This window comes from Aspergillus wentii, assembly GCF_001890725.1.
Source record: "Aspergillus wentii DTO 134E9 unplaced genomic scaffold ASPWEscaffold_6, whole genome shotgun sequence".
NCBI lineage: Eukaryota > Fungi > Ascomycota > Eurotiomycetes > Eurotiales > Aspergillaceae > Aspergillus > Aspergillus wentii.
Genome location: NW_024467837.1, coordinates 590,496 through 614,517, shown reverse-complemented (window position 1 = coordinate 614,517; position 24,022 = coordinate 590,496). Strand labels below are relative to the sequence as shown.

The window sequence follows — 24,022 nt, the reverse complement described above, 5'->3', positions numbered from 1 at the left end:
CTTGAGTGGATTGCCTAGGGATGACTTATCGGTTTCTTCCATAATAGCAGGGAGATGCAATCAGAAGAAAGGGTAGAAATAAATGATATATAAGGAAATCGAGACCAGTAGTCCCATACTGCTGAAAGAAGTCGGCATGGCTATTATTTTATGCCCAATGCATGAGATAAAGCCATCCGATATCTTCCTCTTTCTCAGCCTATGGCTGATAGTAGGCGTCATATTAGTGTTTCACCAAACGCCCATCACTGATAGCTGTACTGTCCCCGGATTGACAGACATACAACGTCCCGCATGTCATTGATAGATCGTCAAAGTCAGATTGGGTTCCGCGACACATGATTCGTCGTGGCAGTCGTACTTCAGGATAGGCAAGTCTCCGCTGATACTAGACCCACTGGCCTTCCGAGATACGAATGCAAGGCAAGTGACTCGATGGCTTGCCTTGTGATTTGATACAGCTTTGCCACTCTGGCGAGGAAGGTCATCGCGAGCATAGGGTGCGATCGACTATATCTCCCCTCCACCCCACCTGAAGCACAGAATTGCGATCGTGCCACATCCCTGACAAGCCGATCTATCTTTTCTTCGTTGATAAGAACATTCACAATGTCTTCTACAATTACCATGACAGCACAGGAGGAAAAGCCTGAGGGCCAACAGACCGTTCAGAAAGCAGAGCCATCTGCCATCCAAGCCATCTCTCAGGGCGTTTGCCTTCCTGGTGTCCCCTCATTCACATCCATGGAAAAGAAGCGTCGATGGATGCTGGAACACATGGCCGGGGCGTTCCGGGTGTTTGCTCGCAAGGGCTTCTCCGAGGGCATGAGTGGGCATATCTCCTTAAGGGATCCAGAACATCCAGACTGCTTCTGGACAAACCCGTTCGTTTTCCTTTCCCTATTCAGTAACCTGAAAGGTTGAACTAACTGTACATAGCCTAGGGCTGCATTTTAGCTTGATCAAAGTATCAGACTTGATTCTCTTGAATCATGTAGGCCAGCCGGTAGGAGGAAATATGTCTCGTCCTGCTAATGCAGCGGGCTTCCAAATCCATGGCGTCCTCCATAAATTATATCCTCACGTCAATGCGGCATGCCACACTCACTCCAAGTATGGCAAGGCATGGTCAACATTTGCCAAGCCTCTAGACATGATCAACCAAGACGTGACCATGTTCCATAACGAGGCGCAGGCCGTGTATCCAGAATTTGGAGGCGTGGTACTTGAAGAAGAAGAAAGTCATCGACTAGGAAACTCACTTGGGCCCAATGGCAAACTTCTCATTCTTCGTAACCACGGACTGTTGACCGTTGGGCAGACAGTGGATGAAGCGGCATATTTGTTCACGCTTGCTGAGAAAAGCTGCGAGATCCAGCTCCAGGTTGATGCTGCCGCCGCAGGGGGGCTGGAGAAGAAGATTATTGAGCCAGACGCTGCCGCATACACTTTTAAAATGACCAGTGACCCGGTATGTTTTTTGATCGACCTTCCTACTGTCCGGTCTAACAAGCATATAGGAGGCGCTTTATCACGAATTCCAACCGGATTATGAAGCCGAACTTGAGTTATCAAACGGTGGCTTCCTGCGTTGATTTGAGAAAGACAGAGGGCCCAAGACTTATGGCTTCATGTATTTATCGTTTCATGATTATGATGATTTGATTGAAATCGTTACGCGTAAAAAAGAGTCAAGTTCTTTTCTCGTACCAGATCAGGCCAGTTAGCGCTCATGCCGTGCGTCGGTTGCCGCTGCCGTTCCCAAACCTGGTGAGCAATTTGACTAGCCAATTCAAACGTCCCCAGCCCTGTTCTCTGGGATGATGCCTCGAACCATGCAGAAAACCAATCCTGCAGAGTAGGGTCAAGTGCTTCACAGCCCGCGATGAAGGCTATCCACGCAAATGTGGCTGCGTGTCGAACTGCGGGGTCCCCAGTACGATCACATTGCACCAGCTCGTCTTGAACTTGCCGTACCTTATCCTGCAGCATTGCTGCATCCATGTCATATATACGGCGGTAAAAGAATATCAGCAGCGCCTTGTGAAATGCGCAAAGCATGTGTTGTATGAGTTCTTGGTTTGCCTGCTTCAACTTCTGCGTCTCCAGATCCGCTACGGAATCCACGGTGGGTAACGGAGGAGACTTCCAAGTGCGGATGTAATTCTCCAGGCTGCGTGCACGAGTCGAGAATTGTTTAATGGTGAGGGTACTTGAGCTACTTCCCGACTCAGAAAGATCCTTTTCATTGGCAAGTCGGGTCACCTGGGAGAGCAAGAAAAAGAAAGACTCGGGAATACCGTAAATGATGGGATACATTGTCGGATCCCAACGCCCAGGAAGCTCAAGATGAAGATCATTTTCACCCTGACTCTGATCTTTCAACTCATTCATTCGCTGATCAAGTCGGCCTTCCCACTGTCGCAGGCGAAAGGAGCGATTAGTTGTCACCGAGACCATTGTGGCCGGTGTTGTTTGATCCGCATCGGTATCGGAAGCCGTTATGGGGGAGACAGATGTGCTCTCGTGAAATATACGCAGGTATACGTAGCAGTGATGTAGCAGACGAACCTTGCGTGACTTGGTTGTTTTAGGAAGGCCGTGTGAATGAATCCAACTTTCGCAGTCCAGCAAGCAGCTACGGATACGTTCCTGGCTCCCCTGGTATACCTGAAAAAAAATTAGCAGTGTGATATGCGAATGGACAGGGGGGGGGTTACTAACAGAAACTGTATGCATACACAGCAGAGCAATCAACAAGTCTTTGTACTTGACCTTCTTTACCATGGCGGAGGCATCTTGCAACGCCAGTTTCAAATATGTTTGTGCTTGCATCGTATACCCTTCCGCCTTTTGCTGCCAATATTTATACGAGCCATAAGGCGCAGATATTCGCAAGGCGAACGCGCTGGTGGCCAGGATAGCATAGAGAGTACACAACGGAGCATTCCCAGGCCATTCGCCCATAGTCATTTGAGCCAAAGAATTCATGGCGCTAGATAAGTGAATAATATGCCAAATAGTCTTTTTATTGGACACGGGGGAGAACATGGTGATCACCGTGTTCTTGTAATAGGATAAAAGGAATGGGGCATCTTTAGGGGCGAGATTTTGTAACGGTGTCACAGATGATGGGACCTCTGGAGAGGAGATAAATGTTTCTCTGCCGATACTGGATGGCAAGCCGAAAACATCATCCGAATAATCCTGGGCATGGGATAGAGTGGCACTGAAAAAGTTGTTGGCGTGTAAATCAACAGCGGCATTGACATCCCAGAACAGAGATTCCATCAAAGGATCTCCATTGAAGACATCTTCCAAATCCATGTGTAATTCACTATCAATTGGTGGAGGTGGACATGGAGAGCTCTCAACCGGCATCTCATTTTCAACCGGTCCGTGTTGTTCAGGGATCAGCCGAAACGCACCAAAAGGACCACGAAGAGTAGTAAAACTGGCCCTTGTGTCCTCCTCTGGCTCTTGGCACTCTTCGTCAACCAGCATCAGAAGGTGATTCAGTTGGTCTGGCTCTGCACTGTCCGTGAGCTCCTCACTCATCTTCTGTCGCATGCTTTCCGTGAACAGCGGACGACGACATCGCGAGCCATGATCGTCATTGACATCAAAAGTTAAGCGTATCTCGTACCCCTCGCACACCAGATCCTGATTACGACAGACCTGGCAGGTGGGACGGGCCTCATCGCACTTGGTATGTCGACTGCGACATGTTCGACAACCACCTAGCGAACGGGTTCGTGGCGCCGCCTGGACAGGTGCTTTTGCCAGAATGCGGGGAACTGAGGGCGATTCGACGGATGCTGGATGGACTGATGTCATTCTATCGATAAAAGGACATGTGCTGGAATGATATCCTCGAGGGAGATAGAGAAAGAAAGGAAGATAAAGCAGAGGAAGGCCATGGTTGGTATTTATGATGAACAAGGCAAGTCACGCCGTGGGTTGTCGATGGATTAGCGGGGTCGATAACTGATAAGCGATAAGCCCTGGCGATATGAATTATAAGTAGGTAAGCGTTTGCTGCGACATCGTCATTGCTGCACATCACCTTTGAAGCTGAATATTCTATCCGAAATGATTGAAAAAGCAAACGTTCTTCTCGTCGGCTGTGGAGGAATCGGCACTATTGCTGCCCTGAACCTCGAACTGGGAGCCAAAGCGACCGTCACGGCTGTCCTCCGCTCCAACTACGAGCATGTCAAAGCGAACGGCTTCTCTATCAAGTCTGTCGATCATGGACAGGTGGAAGGATTTAGACCATCAATCAGTGAGTATTTCAGAGATGCTACAATGAATAATTCTGACTTGTCCAGTGCGGAACACAATGCCCGACGTTGCAAAGGAACAGCTCCCACCATACAAATATATCATCTGCACCACCAAAAACATCCCCGATGTTAGCCCAACGGTCGCAGAAATAATCAAACCAGCAGTCACACCCGGACACTCAATTATCGTTCTCATGCAAAATGGCTTGAATATTGAAAAACCTATTTTCTCCGCATTTCCAGACAACATCGTTCTATCGGGCGTCAGCTTCTGCGGCTCCCATCAAATAGGGCTAGGACAGATCGTCCACGAAGACGACGACGAACTATATGTCGGTGCATTCCGCAACCCTTCCCAGGACCCAGCAGTTGAAGACAAAGCGGCCGCAGAATTTGTGGAAATCTACGGAGCTGGTGGTAAATGCAAGCCCGAGCATAACCCTAATGTGGGCTTCAGCCGGTGGCGCAAACTGCTGTACAACGCTTGTCTAAACTCACTATGTGCCGTCACTGACCTGGATACGGGTCGGATTCAAATGGCTGACGGTGCGGTTGAGAATCTGGTAAGACCAGCCATGGAGGAGATTCGCAGCGCTGCAAAGGCATGTGGCCATGATTTGCCGGCTGAGCTGGTCGATTTCATGATCACAATGGATCCTATCACTATGTATAACCCCCCAAGTATGCAGGTGGATCTGCGAAATGTAAGTTGTCCTTGTATTCCGGAGCTGCTTCAGAAATTAATTGTCGATATAGGGGAGATTTTGCGAATATGAAAATATCTGTGGTGAACCATTAAAGGAGGCTCGCGCTAGAGGAGTGCCGATGCCAACGCTCACCGTCGTTTATTACTTGTTGAAGGCTATTCAATGGCGAACAAAGGAGAAGAAGGGACTTATTCCCATTCCAGCTCCAGAGGATCACACGGTTCAAAAGTAAGACCTGAGCTGAGGATAATAAATCAATGAAATCATGTAATAGAAGCTTTCAAATTTAGCATGAATGACTCCATCCGCTAGATATGAAGATAAGTCTATTCTAAGGTATCTACCTTTCTCAAATAATTGCCGGTTTCAGCTCCCCGATGCACTCTCCAAACCCGACACCAGACGATTCACTCCCAACCACCCCTGTCATCCGGATAACGTCGCCGTCCTGCAAGAACACTCTCGTGGAGCCATCGGAAAGTTTCAAGGGAACTTTTCCACCGTCGGTAACCTCAAGTAAGCAGCCGTAAGACCCCTCCTGAGAACCGCTGACGGTCCCCGTTCCCAGTATATCTCCTGTCTGTAGATTGCAACCGGTGCTGGAAAGATGTGCGCACATCTGTCGACCACTCCAATATAGATCTTGAGCTTGAGACTCGCTTACCACGGTATTATTGCTACCATCCTGGAGCTCGACCTTCAGATCAATGGCATAATTTGGAGATTCTGTCTCTTGTAGATGGATTGATGGTGTCACTTTGGATTTCGGGCCGGGTGCTTTGAACGGCTCCAGGGCATCAAGGGTTATGACCCATGGCGAAATGCTAGTTCCAAACGCCTTTGAATTTAATGGGCCTAGAGGAATCATCTCCAAGCCTTGAATATCACGGGCTATACATTTGTTAGTTAGAGCTACACGAGGAATAGAATAAAAAAGAACTTACAGCTCCAGTCGTTCAATATCACCAAACCAAAGATATGCTCGTCTGCGTCTTTGGCATGCAGTCTCTGATGTCGAGGGACTGGTTTCCCTACAATCACACCAATCTCCAACTCGTAGTCCATCGCCTGCGAAGGGCCAAAGATAACGTGTTTGTCCTCCGTCGACGCAGATGGGTCATAGAAATGGCCCGAAGGACGTGCAATTGGCGTTCCTGAGACAGAGATGGTACCGGCACGACCACCATAACCGATAGGAAAGTGGAAGAATCCCGGGGGTGGTTTTTCGTTGTTGAGGATTGCTCTACCAGCGTTTCTTATGTGATCGAGACTGCAAGAGAAGTCTGCAACTGTTAGCTTCTGTTATGCGTCAGAGATAGGAAACGAGGACATACCCGTAAACGATGGAATGGAGACGGGAAGATGCAACTGAACCGCTGTAATATTTTCTGTGCTATTCGAAGGAAGTCCCTCTGCTCCTGACTGTCTCAGAGCTGATTGTAGCGTCTCTCGAACCTCGCGGTGAATTGATTTAGATAACGCTGCATAGTCGTTCAGGGTAGAGTTATCAAAAACCCCACCGGGAAGGTCTTGGACTTGTGCAAAGAGACCTGATTGCTGTAGCACACCCAGGAAAATGACTGTGTTGTTGAGTCGAGTGACACACTGTTGTGAGTGTTGCTGTGACGATGCGACTCCAAAAGGGAGGTTCTCGATGGAGAAATGGTGGCTATACTCTGGGGATGTCATAGTGGGTTGTTGGGTTGCTTCTTTTGTGATTGAGGAATAAAGCCGAACTATCTCGTAGCAGATTGTGATTGTTCTTATCTGCTGCAGTCAGTGGTGTTTCTGCGTTGGGGTTGTCTGTTGGGATGTGGGTTTGCTTCTGTCCACATTCCGATGTCCCCTGCTTCTTCTCTCTTCCCCTCCACCTCCTCCAAAGGCGATCATTACCCCTCCATTCCTGTATATCTATCAAATTTCATCAATCGGGATCGGAGTTATCGGGAAATGGACACCGGTTGATGCCAAATACCTCCCACCCGTTGTTTTTGATGACAAACTCGACATGCCGACGATGGCGCCTTTCCGTCTTCCTTTACGGCGAGTTCTTGAAAGTACCCCTGAATATTTCGATCTCTGGGAAGATTCCACAGCATAACGCTCGCCTCGACTATCACAAAATTCATAGTCAGATACGAGGATGTCGGGCTGTGCCCAACGGCTCACGTGCACACCTTTGTGTAACCGGCTTGCACCGGGCTGATGAGGGATTTTCGATATCACAACAACAGTCCTAACTGTATACTCGTGGGAAGGTACACTTTGCCCAGAGATACAACAGCATCCAATATTTCCGAGGCGTCGTAAATATTGCAATCTCCAAGGACCAGGGTTGACCATAATACGAAAGATGATGGTTCTCGTACAACTAAACCCATCGCTCAATTTATCTGGCGGGTATTTTCAACTCATCATTCCCTGTAAGACCACTTGTGAGATTTCTGGATAGATTACAAACCCCTCCTTTGTGTGAGTGGAGTCAGCATAGAAGGCCAGGCTGACGGAGGCCTTACCTCCAGCTTCCAGTTAAACACCACACAGATACGAGCAGTTTCCAACCTTCACTACTCGACTACTTGCAATACCTAGTTCATATACTTTCATTGTACTCCGTATTCTCGGCGGGGAAAAAAAAAATCTGCCACGAAAAAACACAGCACTGAACGACAAAAGCGTGGACAAAATGTCTTCGGTCTCTTCGATCCGCCAATACAGAGTGGGCGTCATTCTATTCGAAGGAGCAGACATCCTCGACTTTGCGGCTCCCATTGAGATTTTGTCTCATGCATCGCGTAACCGAAACCCTGATGACCCTGATCGTATCTTCAATATCGAAACCATCGCTCGTACACGTGCTATTTCAGCAAAGGGTCCCCTAGCTATCCAAGCCGACGTCCTCTTGGATGACGTCTTTCACAATATAGGAGAGTACGATATTTTGGTCGTCCCAGGATCCTCGCCGTCAATTGTCAAGACGTTAATTGGCTCGAATTCGCCTGAACTTGATCTGATTCGGAAGTTCGCCACACTGCCTCTCACTGCGCAAGGTGAACCACGAGTTCTCTTTTCAGTGTGCACTGGTGCTATCCTGCTTGGAGCTGCAGGGGTCTTACTTGGGGTCACGGTAACCACTCACCACAAAGCCTTCGATTGGCTTCGCGATGTCTGCTTCCAAGGAAATGAAGACAGGATGCCGCCCCCGGAGATCATCCACAAACGCTATGTGGACGGGGGACTCATGAGAAATGGTACAGTGAGGCTTTTGACAGCTGGTGGTGTCAGTTGTGGGCTAGATGCAAGTCTCTTTCTTGTCAGTCAGCTCACTACGCCTGATATGGCAGCCTTTGTGGCTCGTGTTGTCGAGTATGATTGGAAGCAACCTACTGAATGATGATCAAGAGAAGCCTCAGCAGGTGGGATCTAGGGCACAGTACCAAAGCATCTCTTCATTGAGCTCCTAGCAATAGTTTTAGCTCTTCTATTTTTTTTTTGGATATAGCAAATCAGACCATCACTTCTCTCGCATACTCTTTTCTGAGATACGATATGGGTACTGTGACATCCCCATCGAAGCCTCTGGATTAATTACCAACATACAGTACTTTCAGCTTCCTGACTCAGACAACTCTACCTATACTAGGTTTCTCCTTGAACTTTACTGTGATCTATAAACAGATATCACGAATGATGTTCTGTCTTACGATGGGGCTCACAATCAGACATCACACCCTCATCCCATGTGATCATTGATATTATGAACCAGGCCACAGTGGATCTTGAGAACGCGGTTTCAGGACATGATGCCTAGAATGACGATCTTGTACCTCCGAATAAGGCTCTGGCCGCACAACGTGGGCATTGATTTCGTGCAACATCGCTCACCTACAGCACCAATCGCTGATCTGAGACCATTGCCCCGATTCATAAAATCGATTTTTATAGGCGAAGGAGCCAATATAGTGCCTCAATGCATCTGCAAAGATAGTCATTGTCGGTGGATCTGTCCTTCATATTCGTATTGCCGATCAATGCCAAAGCCCTCGGCATCAATGAGTGTGCATACTCTGATTGAGAGAGCATCTAGACTTGGTGTGCATTGACGTCAGGTTACAGCCATTCACGATGGACACACACGCAGCTGAGTCTCTGCACACTTGTTTCTGATATCCCTTGTTCGATGGGTATAGCTGACGTGGAGGATGATGCTTTCGGAATGTACCTTGGGGTATATAAAGCCTCGAGCACTTCCACCTCAAGCCAGACCAAAGATTTATCCCTCAAAGCAAAGCAAGTTTTGAATTGCATCTTCATTGAATATATTTCTTTTATATATACACATATTTTTGTATTTTTCATTTCCACATTGCTAGAACACCCTTCCATCCGCCAACATGATCGCCATTGTTCCGAATGCGGACCAGACTCCACTCTCAAACACTGACACCACTCATAACAACAACGTGGGGCATTCGTACAATGCAGTCCCCTTTCCCGAGAAAGGAATGAACTTTGAGGCAACCGAGATTGCTTCATCCTCGGATTCTGATGAATCCTCGGACGACCACGCTGCCGAACACCATGCTTCCTCCTCGGAGGGCGAATCTGTCCCTTCGGTGAATCACGAAGCCGAGTCAATGGGCTCATATACTAGTACAGAGGCTATCGAAGAAAACCCCATTGTACCTCTTGTTGCAGTTGTTGATGTGCAAGATTCCACTCCCGAAGATGCCAATCAGCCCACCGAAGATGGAGATATCCCCATTTCAGACCAGGGTGCTTCATATCATGAGATCAAGGACAGTACGATACTCCATTCCGATGAGTCTCTTCAAGTCACTCCAGAAGAGCACACCGGAGTGACTTCCAAGTCTGAAGCAACTGCCGTCAGAATTCTCAAGATCATCGAAAGCTATGGAGTGAACTTTGAGAAAACCGGCGAGTCCTGGAAGGGACTGGACTCATTTATTCCCACTGTTTTGGATCAAGTGGGGAAACAAGAGCCAGTCAGAATGATTCTACCAGCTTTTCCATTTAAGTCTCCAAATGCCCGAGACAAAGTTTTGGGAAAACTCCCTGATCTAGGAGAGGAGCTGGCACTTTTCCATCTGAACGGACTCTGTGAGAATATTGGCAGCATCTATGAGCCTGGTGCAAACGTCTACATCAGCTCGGACGGACTTGTATACAATGGTAAGAATGCAATTAAATTGATAATAAATGTTTGAATCTGGTGCTAACTGTCCTAGATATTCTGGGCGTCCCTGATGAGACAGTCTGGGATTACGGAGAAGCCTTACGAAAGATGGCAATCGAAAAGGAACTCCACCATGTCAAGTTCATTCGACTTTTCGAGCTCCTTGATCACCCCTGGATTCCGCAAAGTAATGAAGAAACAGCCAAATATTTCTATCTAGCTCATGCACAATGTCTTCGAAGAGAACTCATGTTCCGCTTCGGAGACCCGACCTTTGATGCCGATACTGCCATCCGAACAGACAATGACACCTGCCTAACATATCGGGGGTACATCAAGTTCTTGACCAAGGACCTGGCCCACCAGGAAGACACCCAGTTTACTTCAAAACGTGCCAGAGCCGCTCACATCGGCCGGACAGCGCGAAGTATGATTGTTCGGGGAAAGATGTTTGCGGCTGCCATCAAGACAAACCGCAGCGACTATGTTCGACTGTCCATCCATGAATCTGCTGGAGAAAAGAAACTGTCCATCTCGTTGGTTCCCCAAATTCGAGGATCCTTGGGATATACCCCATGGCACTCGTCTATTGCTGTTCGTTTGGACGGAACATATCGCACCGTTCACGCAGAGGATGTTCGAGAAACACATGACTTGATCTATAAAAACGGTCGGCCATATCATTTCCGCGAGCGATCAGAACTGTTCGACTGGATGGCAGATGGTTTGTGTGTCAAGTTTGAACATCTCTACCCTTGCGGCCTGATCATCCGGCCGGGAGATATTGACGATGCCCGTCCACGCCCGTCAATTCGAGATTTGCCCATGCAAAAAGTTCGACATCTTTCGAACGGCTTATCTCCCATCGTTCTACGTGGGTTCGCAGAAACCCTCCAGGAAGACCTTTATCTCGATAAAGCCTCAGAAATGGGCGTTGTCCTCCCATGGAGTTTCGGTGTCATCCAAAAGGTGCGCGACGCAGGACGCTCAGATAAACTGGGCAACAACGTCACCTCCAACGAGGCAATGCCGATGCACTTCGACGGCATGTTCAAGTTTGAAGAGCAACTCGACCCGGAAACCGGGGAGGTAAAGCGTGTCCAGAAACCTCCCGGTTACCAATACTTTACCTGCCCGGCGACGGCGCCCAAGGGGAGCGGATACACGCTTTTTGCCAGCTCCCGACTTGCTTTCCGATACTTGCCTCTTCCGTGGACGGTGGAGAGGCTCCAGAAAGTTACCTGGGCCATGGAAAATGATGGGTTCTGGGATGCGAAGCTCAAGAATTTGCCGTTGCTTGTGATGCATCCTGTTTCTGGCTTGCCGTGTCTGCGTTGGCATCAACCGTGGGATTTGACCAAGACCAAGTTCTCGACGTGTGATGTAACCATCGAGAATGATGACCAAAGTCTCATGTCTGTCATTGACAGCCTGACATATGACCACCGTGTCTGTCTTCGTTTCTCGTGGGAGAAGGGAGATCTACTTGTCAATGACAACACGGCCATGCTTCATACTCGAACGGGGTATAAGACGGACTGTGATCGCGAACTCTGGCGAATTCATTTTGATTAGATTAGTGATCTTTTTCTATTCTTCAAATTTCGGGTCAATTCTCTCTTTCTACGATTGTATTTTCACTTTGGCTTCATTTGTCTCATTGTCTTTCGTTTCACATATATTATTATTTGAAGAAACTCATGTCTCGTGACGCCTCAATAAGTCCAATCAACATTTATATATACTTCGCTCTATATTTCAAATGGCCCGAAACAATTGTCACTATATCATGGCTTGATAGTTGCTCGATGACTGTGACTTATGCAATGGACAGCTAGGTATATAGGAGCCTGCGCCAGTCCAAGTCCCTGATATCATGGAGTTTGGAGACCCTCCAACAGAACCTTGTATGTGGCAGAGACACTGCATGCTCTGCACGTTCGAGGTGTCCAATATTTCCAGGAAATCGGGACTACTCATCCCTGGTGGCTGTGGGCTCGAAGCACCCATGCCAGGCATGGTTTGGGGAAGTGGCATATCTATATAGTGTATCAGTAAGTGTGGCGAATTTTGAAAGTGAATGGAATGCTATCTTACCAGGGCCTAAGCCATCAAGGTTGGTTGGAGGGCACTGGGACTGAATATTGAAAGAGTCCGAGAACAGTAATGGGTCTAAGCATGTCGAATTAAATGTTCTCGGCGTCGCAAGTGATGGATCGGGACTCAGGGTATTTGGTGGAGTCATAGAGGTATTGAAAGAGTTGAACAGGGTAGAAGATAGTTGCGAGTTGGTATCATACTCGCTTGCACAACTAGTGTTGAATGAGCCAAGGGAGGATGATGGAGTCGACGTTATGGCAGGGGCATGTCCCATGGGGTTGTTGCACGAAGAGCAAATATTTGATGAGGATGGTGACGAGGAATGTGAATGCGAATGGGAGTGGGAGTGAGATGGGTGAGATAGATGAGATGAATGAATGGGAATGTGACTGTCGAAGAACGGTGGGGAGCCTCTTTCGAGATCGAATGTGGTTGTATAACCATTCGACAATGGACCTGGTTGGTCCCATCCATTCATGTTTGCCACGGCTCTCAGTTCGCTGGCGACAACAAGCTCCTGTAGTCTTGCCATTCTCTCTCGGATCTTGCGGCCTGGTACTCGGTGAGAATCTGGGGATGGGGAGACGTATTGGGGATATAGACTAACGGTGGTTTCTCTGAGAAAGTCGGTTCTGCAGGCGTCGTCTCTCTATTGGGTCCTGCTTTCTGTCAGGGGATTCTTGTCTCTCGCGAGTAGATTTGGTCCGCATGTTGAATGATGAATGTGGTTGTCTGGTGGCCAGGCACTTATGCAAAGAGCCGTGGTGATTGCTTCCTTTTTTGTATCTGCCTACAGTCTCCATAAAAGTCAATTTTAACTCGTTTGCAGCATGGGAAAAAAAAAACAAAAACAAAAACAAAAACATCAAGCAGGGGAACAGGGCCAACCTGGAAGGAAGCGACTGCACTTTTTAAACGATATGTCCTCTTCCACGAGAGACAGGTCAAACTCGGTCTTCGATGGTCTCAGAATACGCCGTAGGTTGTACAACACAGACCAAGTAGTCACAGTCAAATTTCGATTGTTAGTGGTTACAATCAGCCTCCTCTGGAGACTCTCGCTTTTAAGACCATGGAGAAAGAGGCTGAGTTTCCCCGCCCACCATATTGAAGATCATCAGGCTGCGTATGCGATCCCAGACTGTAATATTCGATTCGCTCGCCAAGCAACCAATTACGTTGTCTGAAAAGGCTGGAGGGGGTAAGACCGAAAGGGATCTCGAGTCAAGATCCCAGCTAGAAGGCGAACGATTTGATCCATAGGGAAGGTGCGAACAGGCCCTGGTACCTCGAGACTTGGGTTGATGTTGCAGTTTCTTCTATCTCTACTGAATGTCCTGCATGTAGCATATTTTTTGTTATTCCACTAGACAGTTTTTATTGATGATCAACAGCCATGCGAGCTTTTAGTGATCCAGAGGTGCATGTTGACACTTTCGTTTGGTTGGTCCGTGGATATAGTAACACGCACACATCATCGTAAGGTCTAAGCCAGGCCATCGGGCAGGCTTTTTAGGCCTCCACTCAACCGAATAATCCAAAAAGAATTATAACAAAAATAGAACGGTTCCTGATGGCAGGCTTGGGGATGGCTTGGATATGGAGTTCCGGTAGATCTTCCAAGTCGGCTTTGTATAGCTTAGAAGTATTGGCCACACGTTTCCCCACTCGACCAGCCAAAATTAACATCAAGCCCTCTTGGATCGATATGATAGGCTTTATGTATGCAGGTGGAATTGAAATATACCCAGCCCAATTGTTGCGGGTATCTAGTATTATCTGATCGCGTGGATCAACGCATGGAAGCACAACAGACTGTAAATGATTTTGACCTGAAAATCCCCACTTTATGTGTTTATTCGATAAATGTGACTGTAAATGTGTAAATGGCATCATTTCACGGCGATCTGCGGGCGATATCTCAATTTATCGGTTCTTCGGTGAAGTCCTGATTACGGTTATGGGAAATCGCTATCCTGGGAAATAAAGACTTGGATTTCCGATTCGGTCATTTCATTGCATTTTATACACGTTCATTAGTAGGGGTTAATGGTGACGTTAGGTAAGGCTGGCTGGTTGCATAAGCCGTATGCCCAACTAGGTATTTTTGTTGATACCAATATGTTGGAGAATATGGCGATCATTACTCAATACTCAACTTATGCCGTTACAAAGCTGCATGCAATTCTTCTGCAGTCAGACCTGTTGGCACCAAACGTGAACTGGGAGGGCCTCAAGGATACTGCGGAAAACCCTATCGGCCGTATTCGATTCTTGACATGCCAGGGTGTGTTGACCCGTCGAAAAGTGCGGTGGGGATGAACCAAGGCTGCATCCAAGACAAGTCAGCAACAATTTTTTTTGGAACACCTGAGGGGTAAGAACAGGTAACACCATACCGTATGGTCGAGGGGCACGAATAACCTGGCTAAGAAAGCCAACGGGCTCGAATCTGCCGTCAGCATGAAAATTCCAGGACAGTCTTGAGCAACAACGCACTGCGAGCGTCAAACGTCATAGAGTTTTTTTGGAGTCGGTTCATGCAGACATAGCCCTCTGTCATACGGTGATAAAAAGAGAACGGGATAGAATGGCAGTGTTGGAGCGATGGAGGTCGGAACTCTTGTTTTTGGGGTGGCGTAAGATTGAAGCTAGGAACCCCGGAGCAGGTGACAAAAGAGGGTAGCAGTGAATGTCACGGGACAGAAGTACTCGAGCAGTCTGGAAGCAAGCAGATACAAACCACCATCCAGAGGTGCATTCCATCACAGCAAGGATGGCACTCGATAGCACCTGGTTGTCTTGCTAATGATTCCCAACCCGCCTAGCGTCAGCATGAGACCACTCGTATTGCTGGGCCAGGCAGCCATTTTCAGTGGCTTCATATTCTGTGCGACACCCTCTGCTCTTCTATGATCTGATTCTTTCTTGCTCTTAATCCACTGAAAGCTGATGCATTTCTCATTCGTTCTGGATTCGGATCCTGTCTGGCCGAGATAAGAGGATCTCCAGCAATCAACCATGGACAGTATCGTTCGCACCGTGGGAAATCTGCTTCCCTATCACATGCTGTCCTATGGGACTCTGCTGGGAACAGAATTTTATCAAGTGCGATCACCCAGTAGAAATCATGTTTGAATTGCAACTGACTCTAGTGTTCTCCTCCAGAGCTTCGTCAATACCAAGCTGTGCTATAAGCACCTTCCCATGCGAGAATTCATCACTCTGCAGAAACGTATATTCCCAGTCTACTTTAATTGTCAACTCGGGCTCGTCATCTTGACTGCCCTCACACGCCCCCCTTATAGCGTCGTCTCTTTGGCAAAGAACCTGTGGGACGCAGCCCCTTTGGTGATTATTGTTGTCACCGGTGCCCTCAATCGGTTTGTCTATGGTCCCCGCACCACGAAAGCCACATTTGTCAGGCGAGCGCTTCAAGGTACGTAATTCTGCGGCTCATGCTGCGTCCCTTGCTTTGTTTCTGTCGGGGGAGTCTCGGATTTGACCGTATTGGACTCGCAGAGAGCTCCAATAATGAAACCGGCACATCCGGCTCAGACCCCTCCAAGCTGCAGCAGGCCAATCGCGCTTTCTCTTTCAACCATGCTATGACAATCCATCTTAATGCGATATCGGTGGTTGCTACCGTCTGGTATGCTTTCTCACTGTCATCAAGTATCTCTTCAGGGCTGTAGAGAGAGTATGTGTATGGAAAAGCGATGACTTCAAAGTCTTCTTTTAGCGGTCTACATACACCTAAAGCATATAATAACCACATTGTCTAATGTGACGTATATATATCCCCTCTATATATCTGCTTCATGCTTGTTTTGTAGAATATTTCCTTACTTAGTTGGGAATTCCTGTTTGGTGACCCCACACAGTACGGTTACCGAATTGGGCTATCCAGTGACATCGACACCAACACGTCGCGCCCTTCCTCCACCCATCCTTCACCCTTCATCAATACATTTTTCGATTTTCTAGCACACTTCAAGCGATTGCATACAGTGTCATTCCCTGTCAAAGCATCTATAATCACGTCAACATCTAGCAAATGGAAGAATCTAGAGTCGAGATGGACCAAGCCAAGAGGTTTGAGGCATTTATGCCACAGGCAGACTGTGGGATCTCTGGTTTGCTCACTTTCGTAACATGGGGCAATACTTTTGAATCGAAAATACGTCAAGCCAATTCGCTAAGTATCTACTAGGGTGAAAGGAAGAGATGCTAAATTATTTGGACTATCGGACAGAGTAAACGACAGAGGACATAGATCCTCCTCACCCATGAATCTGACCTACTTCCATGGCTGGGCCGTTTTCATATGCAAACAATACCAACCCGGTTTTTTGCCCTCAATCCCAATGGATTGGAGCATCTGATCCAAAGACCTGGGATTAAACCCTGGTGAAACAGCCCTAAAGGAGCTTTGATTGACTGTTGACCCTCAGGTACTGAGCAAGTACATAAGCCACATTTACATGTACCATAAGCCAGGTCTTCACCTCGGATAACGAAGCCCGATTACTGTGAGAAGTATCGAATAATACGTCTGAGGTGAGTGAAACGAGATCCTAGATGTTATGTGATATGGATGAAATACTCACTTTGGTATCTCTTTACAGACATACTGTTATTTTCTCAACTTTTTTCATGTTGTGTACCTTACCACGGCATTTCTGGTTGCAAGAAACTTGCTACAGGTTCTAGCGATGAACGCCTATATCAATATTGTGGCAATTTGATCCAAGACAATTAATTAATACAGGTCATAAAATGCGGTCTAATCCGACATTACTATATTCTTGTCCCACATCCGGGATATGAACCCTGTGTGACAGTACTAACCAATGTTGTGGAGGTATACAACCTGCCTGGATACCGCGGCATGAAGATATTTTGTACCACCGCCCTTGTGACATTTGCCTCGTGTCAGACAATGCTGTGAAACAGATCTCAGCTAAGTCTGAGACAACAGAAACTTTCCATTACGTTGAGATAGCTTCCATGGTATGGCAAGATGAAACTGCAGTATGCCTGGGTCCTACAAACTACGGTACGCGTTTGGTTTGCATAAAAGTACATCCAAGGCTTGCTGCTCACATCTCTGTTTCGCCAAGAGTTCCTATTTACAAAATTGCACTTGTATACTTTGGTGGCTTCGATGCCAGACTGGCTAAATAGTAGATTTCATTGCCACGCAATCTGCCTCCATAATTTCATAACAGCCTCAATAACATATCACCATCGATTCCAAGATCCAGATCACGCCAACTCAACCTCAGGGATCCCCAGCGCAAGCACAGTCCGTTCATACACCCAGACCCCCAAGTATATACTTGAACTACCATGCCTTGCTGACGCCCAGTGATATCGACAATTTTCATTTGGTCAAAACACGATGCAATCATATCACCTATTTCTGTAAATACGAATTTACCTGGATTTCTAATACACCTCTTTCATTGAGGCTGAAAGTATATCACCCCAAACTCTCCGAGCACTCACGTATATGATCCGCGATGGACGACTCATTGGTGTAAGTCTACCATACTACCAACTCTTCAGAAAAAAGGACAGTCACTACAATGTTGCTGGCTTTCGTTAAGGCATTCTCCATTCTCATCATTTCTTTTCTCTATTGGTACCTCCATGTCCCCTGGAATTTCCCTAAGCTCCCACGTATACCCTTCTACGTTTCTATCCTTGGACTATGGAGTGACATGGGCCAAGATGAAATCTACGAGCGATGGTTGAGGAAACCACTCGAGAAGCACGGTGCAGTCATTATCTGGTTTGGAGGAAGATGGAGTATTCTCGCAATCCGCTCTGATCTACTTACTGATATGTTCCGCAATGACGATGTGTACACCAAGGCGGGGAGTCAGCTCAGAACTCCCTGGAGTGTGATTGCAACTTTGGTGGGAGATAACATCATCACTGCACATGGAGATACATGGAGGCTATATACCTCGATCATGAAGCCCGGGATGCAAAAGAAAACATTTGATACCCAGCCAACATTGAATAAATCACGAAGATTTGTGGATAAGCTGTTGGAGCAGCAGAAGGATGCTGGAAATGGGACTAGTATATTGGTTAATTCGTACGTGCAAAGGTACTGTGTGGATGTTATGGGGGAGAACTTTCTGGATCTGGACTTTCAGGTTTGTCAACTACCAGTTTACTTTGATCTAGTTCCGATACTAATTATGGTCAAATAGTCATTGGAAAAGCCAGAAGGTTCGGTACTTTTGGAAGCTATCCAGTCCACCATCAAACGAACCATATTCAGACCATTATTCTTCAACTTCCCACACCTGGACATGTTCCCCTGGCTCTTTAGCTCGCGAAAGGAAGCGTATCGCATCATGCACGAGTTTGATGATACCCTCTATCATACAGTCCGGGATAATCTTGACAGGCGACGAGAAAGGGGGCAAAATACCGTCGACATGGTGGCTCACATGCTAGAAGAAGCGTACAATGATGGCAGAATCACAGAGAAGCAGTTCCGGGATAATCTCAAGATTACATTCCTAACCGCCCACGAGAACGCCCAGCAGCTGATGAACTCGACATTCTGGGTGTTAGGGAAGGAGAAAGTATGTCTATCAGTCAAACTCTCCAAAGCTCTGTGGGCATTCTAACAACAAAAGACCATCCAAGATCGACTCCGCGCCGAAATCCTTCAAACCAACACCACCATCCCAACAGCGGACATCGTCAACCGTCTCCCTTTTCTAACATCCACCCTCTTTGAGCTCCTCCGCCTCTACCCGCCCGTCTCCCAGCTCATAAATCGAGTAACTCTCCGTCCCGCCGTTCTGGGCGGTGAAATTCCCATTCCAGCACGCACCTTCGTGGGCTGGAACGCCCGCGGCGTACACATCAACCCAGCAAACTGGGGAGAAGACGCAGGCGAGTTTCGTCCCCAACGCTGGGGAAAGACCGTCGAGGAGATGCATGCGAAATTCAGACGGGAGACAGTGCGGGGGACATATATCCCGTTTAATGCGCATACGAGAAAGTGTCTCGGGCAAGGTTTTGTGCTGTTGCAGATGAAGATTCTGCTGTTTGAGTTGCTGAGACGGGTGGAATGGACGGTTGACCCGTCTTATAAGCTGAAGCTGACTTCTGTAAGTTCGGTTTTCTTTCGTATATGATATTAAAGCTGTTGCTGACTTTTTCAGGGAGGAATTTTTGCTCCGTTGGGGTGTAGAGTGATTCTGAAAGGGTTGGAATGATGAAACATGCTTGATTTTATTGTGAAACCATTGACTGTGATGTCGTACTGTTTGTGTTCTTCGTTATATAGGAAGTTTCCGTTGCTGATTATCAAGTTCACTTTGGACTGTCATATGTAGTTGAAGTGTCATGTAGATGCACCAATGATAAACTTATCATGTCGCACTCTAAGCCATGCAACTTTATGTAGGACTGCGATGGGTAGGACAGATTTAAGACCACAGCATTAAGTTTATGTATGCATTAAAAAAGTGGATCCGGTAAATCTACTATGATAAGCAGATGATCAAATATCAGTTGTATTCCAGGCTTGCATTACTATTTTATTACCCAGGTACTAGTAAATCAAATCCTAACAGCAGCATCATTATCTCATAATAATTCATCCCATGAAAATTTAAGCAGCAACCTCCCTCCTCTTGGTGACAGCAAACATGTTCAGAGGCTTCGTGCTGAAAGCACCGTTGTAGTTGTCTCCCTCCATGCTGAAAGTGTAGTTCTTGTCGGCCAACTCAAAGTCCACATCCTTGATGAGAGTGGCCAGGGTGTGGAATGACCAGTCCCAGGCGTACTGCTTGCCGAAGCACTCACGCTTGCCGTTACCGAAGCCCTTCTTGACACCCTTGGGGAGGGCGTCGAACTTCTCGCCAACCATGCGCTCGGGCTTGAAGGCTTCGGGGTCCTCGAAGACTTCGGGATCGCGGTTGACGGCGGACAGGATGGCGATCATGGCCTGTTTTGCGGGGATCTCGTATTCGCCGCCGCCGAGGAGAACGGGGCCTTCGGTGGAGGGGAGGGGCTCGATGTTGAAACCCGGAGCGGTGGCGGAGAGACGGAAGGATTCGCGGAGGATGGCCTCGCAGTAGGGTAATTGGGAGAGGTGAGAGTATTCAATTGGGGTGGTGGGGCCACCGACGACGGAGTCGAGCTCCTCGCGGGCGCGGGTGATCTCTTGAGGGTTCTTGGCGAGGTAGTAGATGGCAAAGGTGAGGAGGTTGGGGGCAGTGGCACTGCCGATGAAGATGTTGATGATCTCGTCGATGACTCGGCTGTCTGGGAGGGACTCGCCGGTCTCGGGGTCCTTGCCGTGGAGCAATGCGTGGAGCATGTCCTTCTTGTCGGTGGGGTTGGCGCGACGGTGGGCGATGACGTCGGCACAGTAGTCACGGCAGATGCGGATGTTCTTGTCGAAACTGCGGTTGTAGAAGAGCCAGTTGACGAGACGAAGTCGGTTGGGACGACGAACAGACTCAAAGGTTGTGTCTGACATGGCCTTGATCACAGCAGGCTCGGCTCCGTTGATGCAGTCAACGCGCTGGTTGAAGAAGCAAAGCATGTTGGCAGCGTGGTTGAGTCGGTCCAGGTCATTGGAGACGTTGACGCGCTGCTTGGTGCCATCGCCGCCAGTCCATTTCTTGATCAACTCAACCACAGTCTCCTGCATGCCGCCACACTCCCGCTCGACAGCTTGGGGGGTCACCAGGGGGTGCATGATACGATGCGCGATGCCCCAGCTTTCTTCATGGGCGTACGCGGTGAAAAGACTGTCGTGGACGAGCTGGCGGACCTCGACGATCGGGCCTTTAACGCATTTTTGGAAACGCGTCTCATCGCAAATTTCCTCGAGGAGCTTGGCGCTTGTGACGAAGACGAGCTGGTTTCCCAGAATCTTGACCTTGAAAATGGGGCCTGCAATGGTAAGTTGATGCCTGCGACGATGCGGTTCGAGCTACTTACGGTATTGCGCAGCTAGCTTGTTCAAAGAACCCCATACGTTGCTGGGATCGAGGTCGCGGATATTCCCGAGAATAGGAAGCCCTGGGGGCTGAGGAATGGGCGAAGACATGATGTGTGAATTTGACTCAACAAGGGAGAAAGATGCTGAGAGAAAGAGAAAGGGGGAAAAAAAGAATCCTCAAGCTCAGCTGAAAAGCGACACGGCGAAGACCGATTTAAATTGAAATCTGCACCAGCCACAGCGTCATCCAGCAGCAAGCTGTGTCGCACGGGTAGAGCTATCAATAATCAACCGACTTCTCGTTCGCTGTCTCTTTTCTCCACAATGGGCCTATCCATATCCCTTTCTGGACTTGCTCTCAAAGTCGGGCTTCTTAGGTGGCTCCAGGGAGGAGTCTTGCAGCAATCCATTAGCTTTACCATCGTCGTGAGTGGCTAGCAGTATCCAGCCGGAGATGGCCTAGGATACTCCCAGCCGTCTGCAGATCCAAGTCCAACCCGCCAGAGATCGCGGTCAGCTGAGTTCGCATCTTCAATTCGACGAGGATCGGGTTTTGGTGTACTCCACATGGTGGTGATCGTCGCGGTTTCCGCCAATGAAGTGCATCAAAATGACAGCTGAAGGTGTAAAGCACAGTCTAATCACGGTAGTGTTGATTAGCCAAAGCGGCGATCGGGGAGTTCTTCAGGTCGTGAACTGGTCCTTGCGTGTGGCCTCTGGATTTTCGGGGTGGTTGTATGGCCTTTAGCCTTGTGGGTGATCCCCCCTCATTTTGTCCCAGTGGCAGTCAAGAGGTAGAGTTATCTGACTCTTATCCTCCTTGTTCTTATTTTCCAGTCACTCTCACATGTCGTCGTGCTTTAATTAAACCATCACAGCCAGAGCTGAGTTGGTCGATTTCGCTTTCCACATGGGCCCCATAGCCCTAAACCCTAGCCTTGCAGTAGTCCCGTGATAGTGGCTCGCCCGATCCGGATTTGTTTGTTTCTTATGAATTACCAGGATGTGATATGAGGGTTATTCAAGGCAGAATTTGGTTATCACTACGGGTTATATCGAAGCTGTTCTTGTTATTATTAAATATGAATGCCATGGAGCCGCCATGTCTCCTCTACAAATGCATGTCGTGTGTCTGCTGCACCTCCTCATCAGGCAATGGTACGATCTGCGTCATACACACCGCCAAAATCCCAAGTCCGATTCAGTAGGCCAGCTGCTAGGCCCTTAGCTCGGTTCATATACCAGAAACATCCCATCCCCGACCAGCAAATGGTCCCTGCAGTATTGCCATCCTGGATAAGTAGGCTTCCTAGGGCGTGATTCAGCTATACTCCTTGCAGGAAACCAAAGGGATATAAGACCTTCTCGTGCAGCCAAGAGTCCTTCGGCTGCCGCCGAGCCTCCCACGAGCTGGGCGGAAGAGAAGTTCCGCTGTCTCAGGTTTGAGAAGCGTCGGTTGTTCCTGGAGTAGATCGGATAAAAGAGTGATAAAGTCTTGGGCCGAACTATGAAGTCCATTACAGCCTTGCTCCTGAATGAGATCATCCATGCGGAAATTCGAGACTATCATCTTGGAATCAAATGGCCAGGGAGCGAGTTTGCCCTCTGCATCCCGGGTTCTGCAATCAACTAGATGACGGTAGATATCAGGTCGTCGATGGATGAATAATGTAGTCGATGTCAGTCCAAGAGAGTGGCAGATGTGCTTTTGCAGGTACTCCTTAAAGGGCATTCCCCCATTCATCAGAATCCCTATGGCGTCAAAGTTGGCACCATATTTCTACCATTCACCCGATTAGTACACCAGTGGCATATTGAACGTTATCACATCTGGTCCGTATTTGGATAAAGCCTCTCCCTGGGACTCGCCAGGCTGTGAGACTAGGTTGACAATGTCATACCCAATCCCACTGGTATGAGACAACATATGCCGTATAGTGATCGCGCGAGCTGCAGGAGTATATCTGTCGTTCGTTTTGCCGAGTCAAGACTGATGGCAAGCTGATATTTGAACTCGGACAGATATTCAGCAACGGGTTCACCGAGTCCAATCTGACCCCGTTTAATGCACTAGCATAGCAATGCAAGTGAAACTATTCGTGCACGAGGCTAGGCGAAAGACACCTCCGTTTCTGTCCATCGCGTGTGCATGATTCTCTCCATCCTCTATCGACGCAAGCCCCCATGTTCTATCGATTAAAGCACATTACCTTGTGATATACAACTCAGAGTCAAATTTAATGAACCAGGTACTCCGTATATCTCATCAAAATGGGTAGAAACAAACCTCTTTGGTTCACCGCGATCAACACCGCGTCCGGGAGTTTATCGGGAAGATCATGTAAGGTCCCATCGAAGGAGGTGCTTGATGCAGTAGATGTGAGGAATCGAAGACCTAGAGACTTAGGAAGCCCTTGTAATTGACTCAGTCGTAGTGACGATACACCGCGGAGAACACTGCGGAGAAACATGGCAGAGGCTGGAAGACGAACATCTACTGTGCCTTCTCCGTCAGAGTCATGATTCACAAACCGAACGGTGTAGCACTGTAGCTGGCCTTGAGCAACTACACGAAAAAGACAGATCACATTGCTGCTATTTTCGTGGGGTTGCTGCATATACGGCATGTCCAATAGACATGATCTAAAAGCCCATTCCCATAGCGTAGAGGATACAGACAGTTTTCATTCTTGGCGTATTCCTTAAATACTCATGCAGATTGGCGAGCGGGGTAGTCGCACGA

General features: G+C 48.0%; 11 protein-coding genes across 11 annotated transcripts; 6 read left to right on the top strand and 5 right to left on the bottom strand.

Annotated features, from left to right (window-relative positions):
• The first annotated feature begins 950 nt into the window (after nt 1-950).
• On the top strand, nt 951-1,689 carry ASPWEDRAFT_42888 (uncharacterized protein). The gene is made up of 2 exons (XM_040835887.1): nt 951-1,471; nt 1,521-1,689. The coding sequence occupies exons 1-2, from the start codon at nt 1,019-1,021 to the stop codon at nt 1,593-1,595; spliced, it is 528 nt and encodes a 175-aa protein (XP_040686530.1). The 5' UTR covers nt 951-1,018; the 3' UTR covers nt 1,596-1,689.
• ASPWEDRAFT_29990 (uncharacterized protein) lies at nt 1,675-3,837 on the bottom strand (the record flags this gene model as incomplete). The annotated part of the gene is made up of 2 exons (XM_040833348.1): nt 1,675-2,670; nt 2,725-3,837. 2 exons carry the CDS (start codon nt 3,835-3,837, stop codon nt 1,675-1,677), a joined length of 2,109 nt encoding a protein of 702 aa, XP_040686529.1.
• On the top strand, nt 3,807-5,307 carry ASPWEDRAFT_42886 (ketopantoate reductase family protein). The gene is made up of 3 exons (XM_040835886.1): nt 3,807-4,285; nt 4,332-4,990; nt 5,043-5,307. The coding sequence occupies exons 1-3, from the start codon at nt 4,093-4,095 to the stop codon at nt 5,223-5,225; spliced, it is 1,035 nt and encodes a 344-aa protein (XP_040686528.1). The 5' UTR covers nt 3,807-4,092; the 3' UTR covers nt 5,226-5,307.
• A 35-nt stretch (nt 5,308-5,342) lies between these two features.
• Nucleotides 5,343-6,682, bottom strand: ASPWEDRAFT_174287 (fumarylacetoacetate hydrolase family protein; the record flags this gene model as incomplete). Its single annotated transcript, XM_040831205.1, has 3 exons — nt 5,343-5,884; nt 5,938-6,276; nt 6,328-6,682. The coding sequence occupies 3 exons, from the start codon at nt 6,680-6,682 to the stop codon at nt 5,343-5,345; spliced, it is 1,236 nt and encodes a 411-aa protein (XP_040686527.1).
• Nucleotides 6,683-7,336: 654 nt separating this feature from the next.
• Nucleotides 7,337-8,783, top strand: xanA (isonitrile hydratase-like protein xanA). The gene has a single exon (XM_040832075.1). The coding sequence runs from the start codon at nt 7,680-7,682 to the stop codon at nt 8,385-8,387; it is 708 nt and encodes a 235-aa protein (XP_040686526.1). The 5' UTR covers nt 7,337-7,679; the 3' UTR covers nt 8,388-8,783.
• An 847-nt stretch (nt 8,784-9,630) lies between these two features.
• Nucleotides 9,631-11,765, top strand: xanB (isocyanide synthase xanB; the record flags this gene model as incomplete). Its single annotated transcript, XM_040828525.1, has 2 exons — nt 9,631-10,186; nt 10,243-11,765. 2 exons carry the CDS (start codon nt 9,631-9,633, stop codon nt 11,763-11,765), a joined length of 2,079 nt encoding a protein of 692 aa, XP_040686525.1.
• A 207-nt stretch (nt 11,766-11,972) lies between these two features.
• xanC (transcription factor xanC) lies at nt 11,973-13,000 on the bottom strand (the record flags this gene model as incomplete). The annotated part of the gene is made up of 3 exons (XM_040833347.1): nt 11,973-12,229; nt 12,288-12,860; nt 12,898-13,000. 3 exons carry the CDS (start codon nt 12,998-13,000, stop codon nt 11,973-11,975), a joined length of 933 nt encoding a protein of 310 aa, XP_040686524.1.
• A 2,311-nt stretch (nt 13,001-15,311) lies between these two features.
• Nucleotides 15,312-15,985, top strand: ASPWEDRAFT_174284 (DUF4149 domain-containing protein; the record flags this gene model as incomplete). Its single annotated transcript, XM_040831204.1, has 3 exons — nt 15,312-15,398; nt 15,459-15,729; nt 15,813-15,985. The coding sequence occupies 3 exons, from the start codon at nt 15,312-15,314 to the stop codon at nt 15,983-15,985; spliced, it is 531 nt and encodes a 176-aa protein (XP_040686523.1).
• Nucleotides 15,986-17,881: 1,896 nt separating this feature from the next.
• Nucleotides 17,882-19,459, top strand: xanG (cytochrome P450 monooxygenase xanG; the record flags this gene model as incomplete). The annotated part of the gene is made up of 3 exons (XM_040828559.1): nt 17,882-18,460; nt 18,518-18,898; nt 18,953-19,459. The coding sequence occupies 3 exons, from the start codon at nt 17,882-17,884 to the stop codon at nt 19,457-19,459; spliced, it is 1,467 nt and encodes a 488-aa protein (XP_040686522.1).
• A 479-nt stretch (nt 19,460-19,938) lies between these two features.
• ASPWEDRAFT_114596 (putative cytochrome P450) lies at nt 19,939-21,387 on the bottom strand (the record flags this gene model as incomplete). Its single annotated transcript, XM_040828506.1, has 2 exons — nt 19,939-21,230; nt 21,279-21,387. 2 exons carry the CDS (start codon nt 21,385-21,387, stop codon nt 19,939-19,941), a joined length of 1,401 nt encoding a protein of 466 aa, XP_040686521.1.
• Nucleotides 21,388-22,330: 943 nt separating this feature from the next.
• ASPWEDRAFT_42878 (uncharacterized protein) lies at nt 22,331-23,172 on the bottom strand. The gene is made up of 2 exons (XM_040835885.1): nt 22,641-23,172; nt 22,331-22,588 (listed from the first exon to the last, which is right to left on the bottom strand). The coding sequence occupies exons 1-2, from the start codon at nt 23,009-23,011 to the stop codon at nt 22,504-22,506; spliced, it is 456 nt and encodes a 151-aa protein (XP_040686520.1). The 5' UTR covers nt 23,012-23,172; the 3' UTR covers nt 22,331-22,503.
• Nucleotides 23,173-24,022: the final 850 nt, after the last annotated feature.